This window comes from Balaenoptera ricei, chromosome X, assembly GCF_028023285.1.
Source record: "Balaenoptera ricei isolate mBalRic1 chromosome X, mBalRic1.hap2, whole genome shotgun sequence".
In the NCBI taxonomy this organism is placed as follows: Eukaryota; Metazoa; Chordata; class Mammalia; order Artiodactyla; family Balaenopteridae; genus Balaenoptera; species Balaenoptera ricei.
In genome coordinates, this window is record NC_082660.1 from 120542529 (window position 1) to 120560965 (window position 18437).

The 18437-nt window shown below is 44.7% G+C and overlaps 2 protein-coding genes across 10 annotated transcripts in view; one reads left to right on the forward strand and one right to left on the reverse strand.

Moving 5' to 3' along the window:
- Positions 1-2121, forward strand: part of FHL1 (four and a half LIM domains 1) — a 60361-nt gene extending 58240 nt beyond the window's left edge. For 3 of the 4 annotated variants that reach the window (XM_059911944.1, XM_059911945.1, XM_059911943.1), the window contains one exon: positions 575-2121. In XM_059911944.1, coding sequence (XP_059767927.1) covers positions 575-729 — 155 coding nt within the window. In that variant the 3' untranslated portion in view covers positions 730-2121. Of the gene's footprint in view, positions 1-20; positions 221-574 lie in introns of all 4 variants that reach the window. The other variant, XM_059911946.1, reaches the window with a different exon arrangement.
- Positions 2122-7528: 5407 nt separating this feature from the next.
- MAP7D3 (MAP7 domain containing 3) overlaps positions 7529-18437 on the reverse strand; it is a 33964-nt gene continuing 23055 nt past the window's right edge. For all 6 annotated transcript variants that reach the window (XM_059910935.1, XM_059910934.1, XM_059910933.1 and 3 more), the window contains exons 11-18: positions 16311-16443; positions 14658-14796; positions 13606-13710; positions 12541-12594; positions 10806-10908; positions 9559-9754; positions 8363-8634; positions 7529-7779 (exon numbers count right to left, since the gene is read on the reverse strand). In XM_059910935.1, coding sequence (XP_059766918.1) covers positions 7772-7779; positions 8363-8634; positions 9559-9754; positions 10806-10908; positions 12541-12594; positions 13606-13710; positions 14658-14796; positions 16311-16443 — 1010 coding nt within the window. In that variant the 3' untranslated portion in view covers positions 7529-7771. The remainder of the gene's footprint in view (positions 7780-8362; positions 8635-9558; positions 9755-10805; positions 10909-12540; positions 12595-13605; positions 13711-14657; positions 14797-16310; positions 16444-18437) is intronic.

The window sequence follows — 18437 nt, forward strand, 5'->3', positions numbered from 1 at the left end:
AAGACTTTTGCCATCCTCAGGGAAAAGGACTGTGTCAAGAGTGAGCCACCCAGTCTCTAAAGCTAGGAAGCCCCCAGTGTGCCACGGGAAACGCTTGCCTCTCACCCTGTTTCCCAGCGCCAACCTCCGGGGCAGGCATCCGGGTGGAGAGAGGACTTGTCCCTCGTGGGTGGTGGTTCTTTATAGAAAAAATCGAAGCTTAGCAGCTCCTCGAGGCCCGGTAAGTGCACACCCCACAAACAGCCCAAGTTTGCCTCCTGGTGGCCACTTTGATGCCATGGCCCTGACCTAAATCAAAGAAACTGGTTGTGCTGGGAGGTCGGTGCGCGTCAGTCACAGGGCGATGGCGGTGGCAGGGGATGTGGGTTCTGGAGAGCAGGGGGCCCTCGACTGAGCTCTGGCATCTTCTCAGGTCCCGGCGGCGCGGGGGACGGTGCGCGGTGGAGCGGGGGGCCAGGCGCCGGGCGGACGCTGCCCGCGTGCTTGTCGGCTCCGTGAATGGGCAAGGCGGCGGCCTGGCTGCCACCTGTGTCCACTCAGCTGTCGCTTTTGTTTGCTTTTGTTTCCTCCACAGGGTTTGGTAAAGGCTCCAGTGTGGTGGCCTATGAAGGACAATCCTGGCACGACTACTGCTTCCACTGCAAAAAATGCTCCATGAATCTGGCCAACAAGCGCTTTGTTTTCCATCAGGAGCAAGTGTATTGCCCCGACTGTGCCAAAAAGCTGTAAAGTGACAGGGGCTCCTGTCCTGTAAAATGGAATTTGAGTCTTGTTCCTCGTGTCCTTGCCCTCTGCCCAGCACCACCCATAGGGCGAGAGCGGCCTTTCACCTCTTCAGGGTTGCTCCTTCTGTCTTTCCTCCCATTTTACAGTTACTACTCAAGTAAGGGCACACAGTGATCATATTAGGATTTAGCAAAAAGCAACCCTGCAGCAAAGTTAATTTCTCCATAGCTGCAATTAGCAAATGAACACTTAGCTAGATTGACTCTTCTGCATGTTTATCATAGAGCAGAAAAGTGCTGACCATGTAGCTGCTTAGTGATGTAAGCAAGAAGCCTAAGAGATAAAGCCCCCCACTGAGATGCCTCTTGTGGCTCAGCTGGGACCCACCGTGTCGGTTACGCGACACATCAGAGTTGCAGCGGCTGCTCCAACTCGGCTGCTCACCCTGTTCTGTGAGCAGAAAGAACTTACGAAATGCATGGTTTAACTTCCTCATCAAGACCTTCCTTCTGTTCTTTTGTGCTTTCAAATGACTAACACGGATTTCCAGAAAATTAACAAACAACATTTGAATTTAGCTGTAATTCTCAACTGACCTTTTCCCTGTACTAACTAACGTTTGAGTTCCCCGTGTGGCGTGTTTTCTGAGCGTTCCTACTTTCAAACATGGAACGTGCAGGTGACTTGGAAAGTGTAGGCAGATCTGAGAAAACAAGCCTGTTTCAGAAGAACGTCATCACAGTGAATACTTCTGGAAGCTTAACAAAACTAACCCAGCTGTCCTTTATCTTTTTTTAATTAATAATATTTTCGTTTTAATTAACAGCAATATAGCTTATTGGGTTTGGAGACTTGCATGGAAATATTTTAGCCCCCTCAGACGTTCCTGCAGTTTTGAAAGTCATCCTACAGAAGTAACCATAAAACTCGAGAGGGATAGGTGAGCAGGCGCCAGGACTGTCATTGACACGGATATGACATTTCCCAACAGTGGCAAGTGGAATCCCTTGTAACACAGTACTTGTCTGCTCTGTGTCCGTGTGTTAATAAACAGGCCCGCCAAGTCCCTTCTCTTGGGATTCTGAGGACTGTTCCTCAAGAGCTTAGCTGGCTCTCTGGGGGCATGCGGAGGCCACTGTCCCCGCAGGCAGAACCGGATTTCCACGTAGCGCTTACCTGAGATGCAGGATCACCTACTTACTGTATTCTAGCTACATTGTTATATTACATAGTATAATGAGACGATATCAAGAGTACACATGTAATGACAGTGCATATTAACATTCTTGTAGGAGTGGTTAGAGAAGCCGATGCCTCATTTCTACATTTTGTCATTAGCTATGATCATCTGACAGTTCAGTGTATCCTTACAGAAATAAAGCAGCATATAAATAACTTGCCTCCTGACTTCTGATTCTGTCCGGTGCAATTGTTCTAAGGTGATGATACTGCTGATCCAGAAACCTGAATACCTTTTCCTTCCTTCGAGGAGATGCTCAGTTCAGTGCGGTTGAGTGCAACTACACGAATTACAGACAAGATAAAACAAACCTGTAACAGCACTTGGATCCAGTTAAAAACAGTAACAAAAAACCCCATTCTGACCCAAAATAACATTTCCCAGATGTTCCATATCCCTTAAAAAGAGCACACTGATTTCCTTTGGCCAGGGGGTTGGGGGTGGGAAGGGAACTGCAGCTGAAGTTTTGTCATCGAGAGGTCATCCCGTCCCTGTTTTGTCGGCAGCCCTTTCCCTGTGGCCCCTGGAGCCCCGAGCCGTGGCGAACGCTGCTGTGCCCTCCACTGCCGCTCCTCCACCGTCGGGCCTTCAGAAGAAGGCGCCCCCCCCCCACCTTGAGGCTGCCGCTTATTTGGGAGGCTGCTCACCTGGGCCCCTGTATCTCAGGGGTGGGGGGCATGGGGACGGTGTGGGCAGAGGTGGAGGTAGCTTGTAGATCACGGCCACACCCCCGAGGCTCAGGTTCTTCAGGCGTCCAAGCCGTCCACGCCATGTGGTCGTTTCGGGACGGCGTTGGGTGCCCAGCGACACGGGTGTCTGCTGCAGACTCCTCAGGTGGAAGGGTCCCCAGGATACTTCAGCTAAAGGCAGAGGCGGGAGGAGAGGACCTCGTCTTTGAGGAGCCTCATGCCCAGGGTAATCAAAGGACAGAACCCCTTTGGGGCTAACATTTGCTGTGTTTGTTTGTTAGGAGTCAAAACCTGTCTATAGGAAACCGTGAGCATTTCTATGAATGGGGAGAGTGTGAGCGTGTGTATGTGTGTGTGTGAGCGTGTGTGTGTGTGCGTGTGTGTGTGTGTGTGTGTGTGTGTGTGTGTGTGTCTGGTCATCTCCTGGGGTACCAAGGAAGTGGGGGTGGGGTAGGGAGTTGGGATGGCACCCCTCTGCTTCCCAAGGGAGCTGGGTGACAGGCAGTGGCAAGGGACGGAGCCTCTGCGCGGGCAAGCCCTGGACCTCGGCAGCACCCAGACCTGCCTCTGAGACCTCATGCCTTCCCTTCCTGGTCCCCATCCTCATCGCACTGAATTTATTACTTCTTCGCTCTCCAGTCCACTGATGGCTCCAACTACCTCTCTCAGCCCCTTCTCCCGCTTTATCTGCCCGAGATTCTACCCTCTATCACTTCCACCATTCTTGGCCCCCTCAATCCTGTCACCCTTTGATTCCCATCCCACTCAGCCTGCAAAACCCTGGCCCACGCCAGGGCCGAAGAGCTCTGTGGAGAAAAAGCTGCACAGCTAGACTCCAGCCCTCAAGCCTGCCTGAGATGGCCTGTATCCCCGAGCCACCACCTTCTTCCCCCAGCAACAGGCCCACCAGCAGTGGGCCTCTAGCTATTGCTTGCCACGAGACACCTGCCCTCAATGCTGAAGTAAGCGCCTTACACAATTATACCTAGTCCTCAAACAGCCAACATGGGCACTATTGCCCCATTTTCCAAGTGAGAAAACTGAAGATCACACAGCAAGTAAGTGACAGAACACCACCCTGGGCACACCTCTAGCCCAAGCTAGAAGGCTTATGACACTGCACTGTCACAGAGCGGGGACGCCGTCTGTTCACCGCATCACAATGAGGAAAGCATCACGCACAGCGCTCAGTAGTCAATTTTAAGAGTGACAACCTAAGACTCAGGAGGGGAAATTTCTAGTTACCAAATTTTCAGCTGAGAACACTTCTCTCCCTCATAATGAAGGGGAATCAGAGTATCACGAACATAAACTACTTTGGGGTAACAGGGTGAGTTCTGGAGCTGTACTACCTGGCTTCAAATCCTGGCTGCACAGCCACTTTCCAGTTATGAGACCTTGGGCAGGTCACCTAACCTCTCTGAGCTGGCTTCCTCGCCTGTAAAATGAGACAGAATTCCTATCTTACAGAATCACATGCACATTGCGTGATAATACAAACGCTTATTTTATTAAACACAGCAACTGACCCAAGAAAAGCGACACCCAAGAAAAGCATTCAATAAACATTAGCAGTTATTTTTATCTCTAGCACCAAAGATAGTATGTTATGTTACCCACCATGCAAGCCACAAGATACTGTTCCCACCCCCAAAGCGATATGGGGTGTGACTTGAGAATCAGACTTGAATTTGAACACCAGGTCTGCCTCTTTCTAGTTGTGTAACCTTGAACAAATGCCAATCTCCACTAATCTGTGTCCTAGGTAAAAATGAATACCCACAGCTCACAGGGTTGTTGTGAGGGTTTAAAATGATACCTATAAAGTACCTGGCACATAGAATGTGTAAACATAACTACGGTTATTACAACACAATTGTTGGGGAAATTATGAGACGAGCCCATCTGGAAACAAACACTGGAACTGGATTGGTGGGGAGGGAGACCGAGGGCAAGGCGGCCTTTCTGGGACCTGCTTCAACTGACCAGGCCTGCAGGGTGTGCGGGGATCAGACTGAGCCCTGATAGGACGGGCCGGGGAGTCTGCCTCCAGCTGTGCATCTTGGCACCAGCTGCTGCTGCGGTTCTACGCCCACCTCCCGACCCTCTAGCTCTCGCCACAGTGAGTTAGCGACTCCTGAGAACTGAGGGCCCTCCGAGATCCTAGCGCAGCGCCCCAGCCCGCTCACCAGACAGGCACGGCTCAGAGGGGCCATGACGGGCGCAGGGTTGCTTGCAGGGCTTGCAGCCCCCTCGGCAGGAATTCGGGTCCTCAGGCCTCCTGTCTAGCATCCTTTCTAGTGTTCTCACCGCGTTTTTCTGGCTGCCGGGGACTGGAGCTGTTGAAAAGCTTCACTGCACACAGGGGCAGTGGGGGGATGCGGATGACACGGGTGTGGGAAATGCGCTATCTCCAGAATCCACCGGGAGAGGCGAGGGGCCTGCCCTCAGCCTACGGTAAGCACGGAGGCTGGGTCAGCGTCCATCACCTCAGGGCTGTCAGCAGGGTGCTCTGACCGTACTTCAGGTTGTCTGCGCACCAGGGAATGTCCTGGATCAACAGCCCCAGTGGATGGCCCGGTACTGAATGCCAAGTGGGGAATGGCTGCCACTGTTCTCAAAGCACCAGGTGCCAAAGATCGGGGATAAACAAGGACCTCACCTTATCAAACACAAAACCTAGTGCAGTGGAACATGTTTCCAGATTAGAAACTAAACATTTATGGGCAGATCAAAACACTGGTTTGGCCACACACCGTAACAGTGATGTCATGAAGGGATGCACATGTTAACAGAGCACAATTACTGCCTGAGCGCACGCTCAGACTTTCAAAAGCAAATGTGTTTTCCTCATGCGCAGCCACCACCAAATGTGATGTTTAAAAGGGCTTCCCTGGTGGCCCAGTGGTTAAGAATCCGCCTGCCAATGCGGGAGACATGGGTTCGAGCCCTGGTCCGGGAAGATCCCACATGCTGTGGAGCAACTAAGCCCATGCGCCACAACTACTGAGCCTGCGCTCTAGAGCCCACGAGCGACAACTCCTGGAGCCCGTGTGCCACAACTACTGAAGCCCGCGTGCCACAACTACTGAAGCCCGCGTGCCTAGAGCCCGTGCTCCACAACAAGAGAAGCCACCGCAATGAGAAGCCCGCACACCACAACGAAGAGTAGCCCCCACTTGCTGCAACTAGAGAAAGCCCGCGTGCAGCAACAAAGACCCAACACAGCCAAAAATAATAAATAAAATAAATAAATTTATAAAAAAAAAAAGGGCTGTGGGGAGAGGGAATGGGGAGTGACTGTTTAAAGGGTACTGGGTTTCTTTTCAGGATAATGAAAATATTCTGGAACTAGATAGCGGTGATGGTTGTACATTGTAAATGTACTAAATGCCACTTATGTGAATTTTACCACAATAAAAAGAAAGATACTTTAATCACTGGCCTCAAGTATAAGTCAGAGCCGTCACAGGGAAGAGTTAACAAGCATTGAAACAGGTGCAGGAAGAAGACCAGAGTTCAAAATTCACATCTTAATGTCCCACGGTGGAACGCCGCCAAATCACCAAGTGACTGCAGAGTGGCATCAGAGGATTTGATTACTTATCGAACATACCTGTTGCCTGTGTTCACAGCTTGGTTAACAACTGGTGTCACCTTTATACCACCACCAGTACATTTTTTATTATTAAAATAAGAAGAAAACTTGCTTTACCTGCAAAGTTTATTGCATAGAGCACACACATTTATATGAAGGCATAACAGTGTTTCAACATGTGAAATCTGTACAGAAAAATATCAGAATCACATCTGTTAAGATGACTGTCTCTGCCTTTTTTATAAAAGAGCTAGTGTATAAAAAGTTTTTAAATCTAAGGCACCAAGCTCTATTCTATAACAAAGATACAGTACTCTGAATAGCAAAGAACTAGGGAATCAGAAAGAATAACTACTTCCTTTTACTAATCGAAGACTGGTGGCTACAAAGGAACACAGGCCTGCTTCAAACTATTTGTGATTCACCAGAAAACTCATTAGCATTAGGACCACTAATTTGAATTCAAGTTTTAGTCAATGGTTTAAGCAGGATTCAATGGATTTCAGGAAACATATATCCTGTGTACACGTGTGTGCGTGTACATCGTGTATGTCTCTGTGCCTATCAAGGGGGCCGAAGAATAACACTGCTCCTGTACTCACTCGCAGCCAGCCGCTAGAGAAAGGCAAGCAAATTTTGATTCCACATCTCAAGCCTGAGTGTATATTGAAGGGCAGGCCTGGAGAGCACAAGCAGAAAAAGATTATACACAGTAAACATTTAGAGGAATTCAACATACCCCTTGACAACAGCCAAATACTGCCCTATGTACACAATAAAAATAATAACATGTTTTTATAGATAAACCGCAGTATGTACTTCAAAATGAAACACTGACAAAAGCAGGGAAGATGCTGAAGATCACACCTTCTAGGACTCCCAGTATTTGGGGGTATCAGTGCCTGTGTACGGGGCTGGCAGACTATGGCAGAGTTAGAAATATACGTACATAGCGGTAAAATGTGATTTAATATTTTGCAACCTTCTGTATTTGTATATTAAGAACAATCCAAACAAAGCTCTTGTGAGGAATCTTGAGGCCCTCAAATAAGCCATCACGTCCTCTACAAGATCGAATGTGAGTTTTTATTGGTAAATTAAAGTAATTGTTAAATGGAGTAAACGTGATTTTAAGATTTCAAATATATACTGAGAAAAAACTATTCCTCTGGTAGAGATTCTCTTAGAAACTCAAGAGTTAGCATTTTATAAAGACACCCTTGATACACACTCAAACGTGTTGGTAGGAAAACACAAGAACGAGAGACATGAAGATTTTTACAGGCAAACAAAACGACTCTTTACTCAGAACCCTTGCTTATGGGCAAGAGTCAAGATGATATGAGCATCTTCTGAGATAAGTTAAGATGACGTTTTGATGTTTCCCTTTTTTTTTTTTTTTTTTTGAGAGTCATTTTCTTTGCCAGGTTCAAGTAGGAGGTGGAGAAATTTTGAGAGATGTGCCTGGAGGTCAAAATCCAGAGTGGAGAATGGATTCTCTTCCAGGCTGGATGAGGTTTACATATCTGACCAGAGGGAAAAAGAAAAGAAAGAAGGTTAGTAGAGAAAATGCTGGTTCCACACCAAGTGGGCCCTGGCTCCCCTCTGAGGTGGGCCTGGGACCCTCAGTAGCACCCCCGGAGTGGCTGACACACTGGTGCTCTTATAAACGTTCCCCAACCCCCAAATGGGCCCAAGCTGCCTCTCAATTTCAGAGAGCTTCTCAAGGAAAGAAAAACACAGGCCTTTTGGTTTTGGAAACACAAGTTGAGAGACTAATTCCAAAAAACTCACTAACCCTCTGCCCTAAATGATTATCTGTGTGCTGTAGAGCAGCCAGTGGATCAGGAGCGCAGAGGAACCTGAGGGGTCTGGGGTTTGAAATGAACCCTACTTTGTATATCTGGCAGGAAATGCAGGACATAAAAATTAGAATCAAGTCATTTACCCTCTCAAAACTAACTTAATGGAGGGCTCTTCGACATCAACCTAGTTTTGGACCAACCACTGTCTTCTCCCTCACCAAGACAACCCTGGAACAGCTGGAAACACAGGAGGGTTCAAGGTCAACTACCTTTCAAATGAAGTGAAGATGGGATGAGGCCTTACCTGATAGAGCAGAAACAGATTTGCTTGTTTTCTTGTTGTCTATAGGCAGCTGGTGACTTAGGCAGGATGTCATGGGACCTTTCAGATGGTGTTTTCGGCTATCAGGAGGGATACTGGACTTAGGTGGTTCTATCTTGCCTGTGATGTCAATAATCTTGTCACAGACCCAATCCTGTGCCTCTGAATGTAAGCTCTTGGAAGGTCCCACGGTGTTGCTGGTTTCTGCCTTTCCGGTTTTGGCTGCTCGGTTGGCTGTTCTTTTGGTGGAGGATCTGGAAAAAGATATTTTAGTTATAATCCGGATTATCCCCAAACCAAGGCTTTGCCTGAAAGAAGCTTTATTATTTAATTCTAAGAAATGCCTTGGACATAAATAAACTTTCAGAATCACAGAATGGGAAGGCTGGATGGAAGGGACCCTGGAGATCACAGAACACACTGGTTTCCAAATTGTGTCCTCCCAGGTCCTAGGGTTCCATGGGAATGCTGAGGGGGACGAGGAGCAGCTAAGCACGCAGGGCTCCGGGGACGCCATCCCTACTTCAGGCACATCCAGGACACGGCCAGTAAGGCGGAGTGAGGACTAATGTGGGTTTACCAGCTCCAGTGCTCTTTCCACGCCATCACTGAGTCTCTTAGCAGATTGTTTCCACAGGCCTTGCAGGTTAATGTCTTTTCAGGCCATCGCCCAAGGAGCCTTCCTTTCCAGGAATCTGGTCCTGTTCTTCTAACCTAACCTCTGACCCTCAGTTTCCCGTATGTACAGTGAAGACTTTAATATCAAACTCAGAGTTGCAGTGAGAATTAAAATAGTTAAAATGCCTGGTATACTGCAGTCACTCAATCAATGTCCCCTTCCCTGACTGTATGAGACAACACTAACCAGCATGAATAAAAGCACAGTTTGGAGTCAGATGTATCTGGGTTTGAATTTGGGCTCTGCCCTTGAACAGTGGGATGCTGGGCAAATAAGGCCCATAATCTCTGCACGCCTGAGTTTCCTCGCCTGTAAAAATAGGGATGCTCATCCTCACTGGGCAAGGCTGCTGTGGGGATTAGTTTGTTTCTATAAGTCGAGTGCTTGACACAGTGTTTGGTACAAACTAAGAGCTCAGTCAATAACCTCATGCATCATTCTAAGAATGCCAATCATAACCCTTCCAAGTGTATTCTGATGAACTCACCTAGGGACTCACCTGGCACTCTTTGTCTGATTCAAAGGGTCTTTCACTCTTTTTTGTCTGAAGGTTTTCATGTCACAATTGAAAAGTGTTTTTGTCTCTTTACGGATGTAGCTAGAAGTCGCATCTAAAAGCACCAGCTTGCGAGTGTTCTTCACGTTTTTAAAATGTGTTTTTGGTTTTGTGGATGACTCCATGCCGTTTATAAAAGCTAGAGGAAAAAAAAAAAAAAGAGCAACAAGATTAAAACTGGAGTTTCAACAACAAGACAAGCAAAGTGCCTGCCGGCTCGGGAGGGAGCCTGCCTGAAGGCCGGAGCGGTCTCATGGAAGCACTTCCCGGAGCCACGGCCTGGGCTACTGCCCAGGGCACAAGTCCAGCCGGCCCTCAAAGCACAAAGCACCACCTCTAAGGAACCTGCCCTCTCTCCTTTGCCAGCAAAGAATGACGGCCAGAGGGCAGGATGGCACCACGCTCCTTGCCCCTCCTCCTGATGACCCTCTTATTCTCGCCTCACCTCCGACCTCAGCCTTTCCCAGCGCCCCGAGGTGCTGCGCCTACCGCTCCGTCCTCGTGGATTCTGGCCAAAGTGCTTTTAAGTGCGACCAGCTTGTGGCAGCACCACGGTCTGTTCATGCCTGGCTCCCCACTGGCTGTGGTTCCTCGAGGCCCCAGTAGCCAGCAGAGCGCCCGACTTGTGTGTTTGATGCCCGCTACGCCATAAAGGGTGAACGAATCATGTTTTCTCAAATGCCATTACTGTGGCCATCAAGTGGCTCCTACTCACCAGGGAATGAACGAGACTCAAAAATACACCTTAGGGGCACTCATATCACGACATGATTCTCATTCTCTCTCAGTGAGGCGGGGAGTGGCGTTCTACCTATGGTCAGTCATGAATGCGCCACAAGGTCCTGAACTGCGAGATGCTAGTAAGCCTCACACTGAGCTGAGAAAGAGCTGCCACTTACAGTCTCTCAGCACAACCTGAAACACAGTAACAGCTGCAGCAGCAGCTAATATTTATTGAGAGTTTGCTATGTGTCAGGCACTATTAGCACTGCATGATCTCACTGCAATCTCATGCCCACCCTAGGGAGAGAACAACATTGGCTTCCCCTTTTTCAGACGGGAAAACTGAACACAGAGAGGTTGAGTAACTTGCTCAAATCCACACAGCTCAGAAGTGGAGAAACCTTTGGATGAGCCTAGACAGTCCAGCTTCTAAACAGTGACTAACAGAACTCAGAAGGCAAGCAAACCTGATGGATGCATGTCATCAAAGGAATCACTGTCACTTTCCGACTCGTCCTCATCGTCTGCCTCGTCCTCCTCATATGCATCATTGCTGAATGTTTCTGTAGCCTACCATGAAAAACGAAAGTCGTGATTACATCTAATATTCAATCATCCTGACTTAGTTATTTCAAAGAAGACAGATTTCAGGGCTTCTCTGGTGGCGCAGTGGTTAAGAATCTGCCTGCCAATGCAGGGGACACGTGTTCAAGCCCTGGCCCGGGAAGATCCCACATGCCGCGGAGCAAGTAAGCTCATGCTCCACAGCTACTGAGCCTGTGCTCTAGAGCCCGTGAGCCACAACTACTGAAGCCCGTGCGCCTAGAGCCCGTGCTCCACAACAAGAGAAACCACTGCAATGGGAAGCCCACGCGTCGCAAAGAAGAGTAGCCCCCGCTCGCTGCAACTAGAGCCCATGTGCAGCAACAAAGACCCAATACAGCCAAAAATAAAAATAAATAAAATAAATAAATTTTTAAAAAAAAGACAGATTTCACACCTGGATTGATGGCTAATTTTTGTCATTTCAGTTAAAAGGTAAAAAAAAAAAAAAATCTAACCTCTTTGGCCCACAGAATCTACAGAGGACAGGACAGGTGGCCCGTGTCTTGCAGCTAGGGAAAGCCACTCAAGAATGAAAGACTTCCCTGAGTGGGAGCCAAGGGGCAACAGCTTTGGGCTGGCATGGGGGCTCTGCCAAGGTGGGGCCTTGGCTAAAAAAGTTCTTGGCTGCTGCTTGAGGCAGGGCGTCTCAGGCCAATGGGCTAAATGATCCTTGAGATGGCGACTCCCAGCACTTTTCAGGAATGACATTTCTATTCTAAATTTTCATGATATGAGTGACCACAACTGGGCAACTGTAAATAGGCAAAATATCAGTTTTGTAGCTCAGAGGGTAAAGAACACAGAATCTGGGGGAAAAAGACCTTAGATGCACGCAAACCATCAAAAGACAGGACACTGGGGCCGGGGAGGGAAGGGTGGCGGTAAACAAATACTTATGAGATATACCCTGAAAGCACTAACCATAAAGGAAAGAAACTGCTAAATTTCAGTTCATTAAAATAAGCTTCTGTTTATCAAAAGACATTATGAGAGTGTGAGGCAAACTACTGCACGGGGGCTAATAACTGCAATACAAATGTCCAAAGGGCTCAGAAGCAGAGCAGGTAAAATCGCCTACAGATCAATAGGAAAAAGGCAGGTGACCAAATGGAAACAGGGGCAAAGGACTTGAAAAGACACTTCACCAAAGTGAATCTCTAAATGGCCAATAAGGCACCCGACTCCATTAGTCATCCAAAAATACTGATAAATTCAGCGATGTGAAAATCAAGAACTTCTATGTAGCAGCAGACAGCAAGAAGAAAAGACAAGCCACAAACTGGGAGAAGATATGTGCAACACATACAAGCAAGAAAGGAGAAGTTTCTAGAACATTTAAAGAACTACCAATGAGTAAGGAAAAGACAAGTCAGCCAGAAAGTTTTGGGCAAAAGACCTAAACAAGCATTCCACACAAGAAAAAACATGAAAGCTAACTAAAGGTATGAAAACATGCTCAACCTTTTTAATAAGCAGGGAAACGTCAATGTGACATGTTATTTCATTACCACCAGAGATTGGCAAAAATTAAAAAGTCGGCAAGAATGTGAAGCAACAGGAATTCTTATACACTGCTGGTAGGAGCACACAGACTACCTTTGAGGTATTTGAATCTGGCCTTCTTGTCCGCTTCATAATTTCCTCAATTCTCTATTTAAAGGAAAATAAAAATTCAAACATGAAAACAGATTAAAAACAAAACACTGGTCCTGAAGAAGTTGATTATTTCCATGTTCCAGAAGCGGACAATATCAGTGACTGCTCCAACGCCACAGATATAGCCGACGCAAGACCCTGGGCCGGCAGCTGGGTGCCTTCCTTCAAGCCCAGTTTCATGATCATCTAGAAAACACCCTGAGCAGTGACAGGTGTACTTGTTATCCTAACACAGAAATCCAAATGACTTCTCACTCCTGATTTTGCCGACATGGAAGTTTATTACTTAGACTAAGCACATATTATTGCAAACCAATTAGAACTTGTGAACATGATTTTAGTCTGAACAGACCACGAGTGAAGCCGAGTTAATGAAAAGAATGCACCCCAACAATGCGACCCCGTCAGAGGTTTTGTTACTAGAAGGAGCACAGGCAGGAGGGATAAGAGCTCCCTTCTTTCCTGAAGGCGAGGAAAGCTGCAGCTCTCTGGCCTCCTCAGGGTGACTGATCTCCTGACAGAGACGCCGTGAAGTACCTTGGCCTGGTCCAGGGCCTTCCTTGCTCCCAGACAAGCCACGTGGGTTGCACAAAGTGAGGTCCTACCTTACAAACAGCCTGCACCTTGGCCTCTCAGGGAAGCCTCCACCTTCTGCTTCTTCCCACTCAGTTGCTGCAATTTCCAGCCCAGTTTAGAAGAAACTCTAACTTCCACCAACCCCTACCATGACCTGAGTGACTCTGTTCAAAGGAGCTTTGTTCCCAGAGATTTGCTGTATAGAGATATCCCTGTAATGGTCATCAGTGGTCCATGAGGGAGAGGTATGATCAATAAGAGGAGATCATTCTAGGGAGAAGGGATCAGATCCTTGGATAAGAGAGTACAGAGGGAAAACAACCAAGGCTAGCATATCACTTGTCATTTTCAAAAACATGTTTTGATATCATGTGCCCAACATTGTTTTAAACAAAGAATCAAACCCCCCCAAACAGAGAGAAGGAGTACCTTTTTTCTTTCTAATCTCTCCTGCAAATTCTGTAACATAATTCTCTCGTGCTCCTTCTTGCGTTTGTCAGCCTCCTCCTGAGCTTTTATTTTGGCATCACTTTTCTAGAAAATTTGTATAAAAATGTCATTTAATCTCAATGTATCTGAGTGACATCAGTCAAACAGTAAGATGTTATCCAGAATAAAATAATGTAACCTTTTGATTGAGAGTACCCACATATATAACATTCATGGATCACCAGTTTTCAAAGCATTAGCAAAAATATACAAAACTAGCCTAACTATTACCACAAGGATTTACAAGCCATGTTAATCCCCTTCAGGACCTCAGGGTTGTCAGACCACGATCGTTTCAAGTATGTATGTGATTGTGTAGTCTTCCACTGACACAGGCATCAGAAGCCAAGTCTTATACTTCTCAAAAGCAGCAAGAGGATTCCTAAAGGTACTTTCTCGAGGAATGCAAATGCATACAATCATTTATGTAACATATTAATTGATTTTGATAAATGATACACTAAAACTGGAATATAAATTAGGCTACAACAATAATTTAAGCTGAGTATAGTCTGAGCTCAGTTTGGGGGTTTATTTACCTGGTGATTTAAATTTACATGGGTGACATTCTCATCGGTGAATCTGATGAGGCATTCATAATTTGTATCTTATCTGTTGTGGCGCAGGTGTTAAGTGTCACCACAGAATGCAGGGCTGGGAAAACTCACACAGGATGTTTAATCTCTGTGAGCGATCTGGATTTCCCGAAACCAAGCTGTAATATTATTTATGGAGACAAACTAAAGGACTGCTCATCTGTAATTTGCTGCTTTCTGCTTTTGTTTCACTTGGAAAACATTCTGGGATTCGGCCAAGGGTGGCTGAGAACAGCTCACAGCGACACTGGTAATAGCGAGGCTGTGATGTGAATGCAACCAGAGCGTGCAGCATCTGCTGGTTTTCTGTCTTGGAGAAATAGACTTTTGCTTTGGGTTTCTACTGAATTTTAGAATCTGGTTCTCATCCCTTGATCAAGTGGGGAGCCGGCAAACCTGGAGTTCTACTTTTTGGTCTTCTTGTTCTTGACTTCCTTTCTTCTTTTTTATCCCCTTTGGTGGCTGCCCATCTCCAAATTTTGAGAACTCCTCTTGTTGGCCTTCATCTGCTTTCTTTGCTATGTCTTTCATTTTCCTGATGACACAGAATAATTAAATAACTCTTATTATGTGCATTTTTATAGTAAAGCTGCTTGTGTACAGTAATACAATTTCTATTTACACCAGATTCACCACTTTTTCTGTGTTGTTACTACACAGGATTTGCATAATTTCATATTTTTTTAATGGGGAAAACTAGCCCTTGGGAGTAGAAAAAGATTTCTATCAAGTAGTGGGCTACTTTGCGTCTTAAAACACAAATGCGTGCGCACACACACACACACACACACACACATATATAAAATCACTCCTTCTTAACTGTTTTAGACGTATGCTCATACCCAGTCTCACATGGGGGTGTGACAGACGGAATTTAGAGGAGGGTCTGGTGGTGCTCAGAGGAGAAAAGCCCAGTCTACAACGACTGGTATTCAGGGCTTTTAAAATGTTAAACTAGCTCTGTTTACATGAAGCAATGAATAATATTCTTCAAGTTATAGGGGTGTTTTTTCTATTCATAATGTCTCCTCCTCCTTTCTTCCAAACCCATATAAGGTATATAGAAAGCATGTGACTGTGATTCAAAAACACTTAATACTTAAAAACAAAGTCAGGACTGTAGTTATTCTTTGCAGGCAGTGGACAGAGGTTTACATTAGAAGGCCCCAAATCAAATGGGCCTTGAGATCGAAGATCAAGAAACCTTTAGATTGAGGTAGAATGCACACAACTGTACATGACAATGGCAGCCCACAAGTCATTGGAAACCCAGTAAAACACAAGAAGTATCCCTTCCAGGTTTACAATTTTTTTCTTTTTTTGGTAACTTTTTATTTTCAAACTTACAAAAAAGTTTCAAGCAAAGTTGCTTTACCAGTTACTAACTCTATGTGTGTGTATATATTATTTTTTATGAACCGTCTAAGGATTGAATTCTGAACTAAAAAAAAACTGTATAAAGAATGTCACTGGGACAAATGGCAAATTGAACTGCTGACTCTGAATTAGAAAATAAAATAATAAATTTCCTGATATTAGTTATTATACTCTGGTTATGTCAGAGAATGCTTTTGTTCTTAGGAAGTATACACGGAAGTATTTCGTAGGAAAGGGTCATGATGTATGCAACTTATTCTTAAACAGGTTTACAAATTCTAAAGTTATAAAGGACCTTTGAAATAAAGAAAGGGGCTGATGCCAGTGAATGGCAACAGAAAGAGTCTTGTGTGATCACTCAGGTGCTCCCACTGAGATCCAGGCCCCTGACATGAGTTCAGGTCTCCATGCATCTTTACAGCACACCTGACGGCACATGACACATAGAGACTAAAAAGGACCATACACTCATCTACACACCAGCGTCCTGTCTGCTTGAAATGCTCCCCACATTTGTTTAGAAGGCGACAAGTCATTTCTGATTCACACTGAAGAAAAAGTCAGTTACTATTTGAGAATTTATAATACATCTAACTTGAGGATAAAGTCTGACTTTCAGAATTCAGGCCCCAGCCAAGATTTACAGTATAGAAAGGATGATTTTGTGCCAACCTTTGTTCCATCTCTTTTTGTAGTCTTTCTTCCTCTTTTTCTTTTTGTTCACGAGCAAGACGTCGTTTCTCTGCCAAAATTTTTGTTGCCTCCTCGGCATTCATAGGCCCTGGTGTGCTTTTATTACCAGACTCTAATTTAAATTAACATGTAAAACAGTTAAGTTTAGGGAACTTACTGCCTCTAAGTCCAACAAAGAGGTACAAGACAACCTGTGATGTTAAAAAAACCAAACAGTATGTTTGTGGTCTAAAATGTATAAATAAACTATAAGTGATTTATGTAACAGCTTTTGTTCAAAAGCCCAACTCCCGCCCCCTCTCACCCCCACCCCACAACAAAAGAAGTAGCATATTGTTGATTTTTAACAACTACCTGTTCCAAAATGAAATAATGTACTCCTGCTTTGGTTTAGTTGTTTTGAGATACCTGACTGAATTGCCTCTATGGGAAAAAACTTAAGATATACTGAATATAGAGGAAGACAAGCTTATGCTCGGTCCAAATGAAGTGTACAGATCTTTTATTTTTTAAGTTATTTTGTCATGCCATGCAGCTTGCAGGATCTTAGTTCCCTGACCAGGGATCAAACCTGGGCCCTGGCAGTAAAAGTGTCAAGTCCTTAACCACTGGACCGCCAGGGAATTCCCTGAAGTGTACAAATCTTAATTACTCGATTAAACAAAAATATATCCAGTGTACATTGTGCATCATCTTTACTAAATAAGTACTGTTTAGCTAACTGTTGATAATCGTATGTTAACATATTTGGTTGATCATAGAGTGGCTAACTGTAGATAACCAAAGAAACCAAGACTATCAGTAAAATAAGGTGACCACATGGACGCATAACATTTTAGTTCATGTGACGAATTTGTTTTAAGTATGATGAATTTGTTTCAAATAAACTACATACAAAAATGAGGATCTAAAAAAATCAGGAATAAATAATTTGTAATAAAAAGATCGTTTCTGTTACAAAGAATTCACAGTGGAATTCCTTCAAAAAGCAAAATTCATGAGTGTATTTAAAATTAAGTAATGTCAATGGATATTAAGAATGCATTTAATATCAAAAAAGAAAATAACAGGCCAATATCTTTGATGAATATAGATGCAAAAATTCTCAAAAAAATGTTAGCAAACCGAATCCAACAACACACAAAAAAGATCATACACCATGATCAAGTTGGATTCATCACAGGGTCACAGGGATGGTTCAACAAATGCAAAGCAATCCATGTGATACCTCACAACAACAAAAGCAATGACAGAAACCACACGATCATCTCAATAGATGCAGAAAAGCCTTCTGATAAAATTCAGCATCTCTTCATGATAAGCTCTTACCAAAGTTGGTATAGAGGGAACATATCTCAACATAATAAAAGCTTTGACAAACCTACAGCCAATCTAATACTCAAAGGTGAAAAGTTAAAAGCCTTCCTGCTAAAATCTGGAATAAGACAAGGATGCCCACTCTCACCACTTCTATTCAACAACAGTATTGGAAGTCCTAGCCATAGCAATCAGAGAAGAAAAAGAAATAAAAGGTATCCAAATTGGAAGCAAAGAGGAAAATTGTCGTTATATGTAGTTGACACGATATTATATATAGGAAACCCACACAAGACTCCACACAGAAACTACTAGAACTGATAAACAAATTCAGCAAAGTAGCAGGATACAAGATTAACATACAGAAATCTGTTGCATTTCTTTACACTAACAATGAAGTATCAGAAAGGGGAAAAAAATCCCTTTTAAAATTGCATCAAAAACAATAAAACACTTAGGAGTAAACCTGACTAAGGAGATAAAAGAGTTATACGCTGAGAACTATAAAACATTGATAAAGGAAACTGAAGATGATTTAAAGAAATGGAAACATATCCCATGCTCTTGGATTGGAAGAATTAATATTGTTAAAATGGCCACACTACCCAAAGCAATGTACAGATTTAATGTGATCCCTATCAAATTACCCATGACATTTTTCACAGAACCAGAACAAATAATCCTAAAACTTTTATGAAACCATACATAAAAGACTCAGAATATCCAAAGCAATCCTGAGGAAAAAGAACAAAGCTAGAGGCATAACCCTCCTAGACCAGACAATACTAC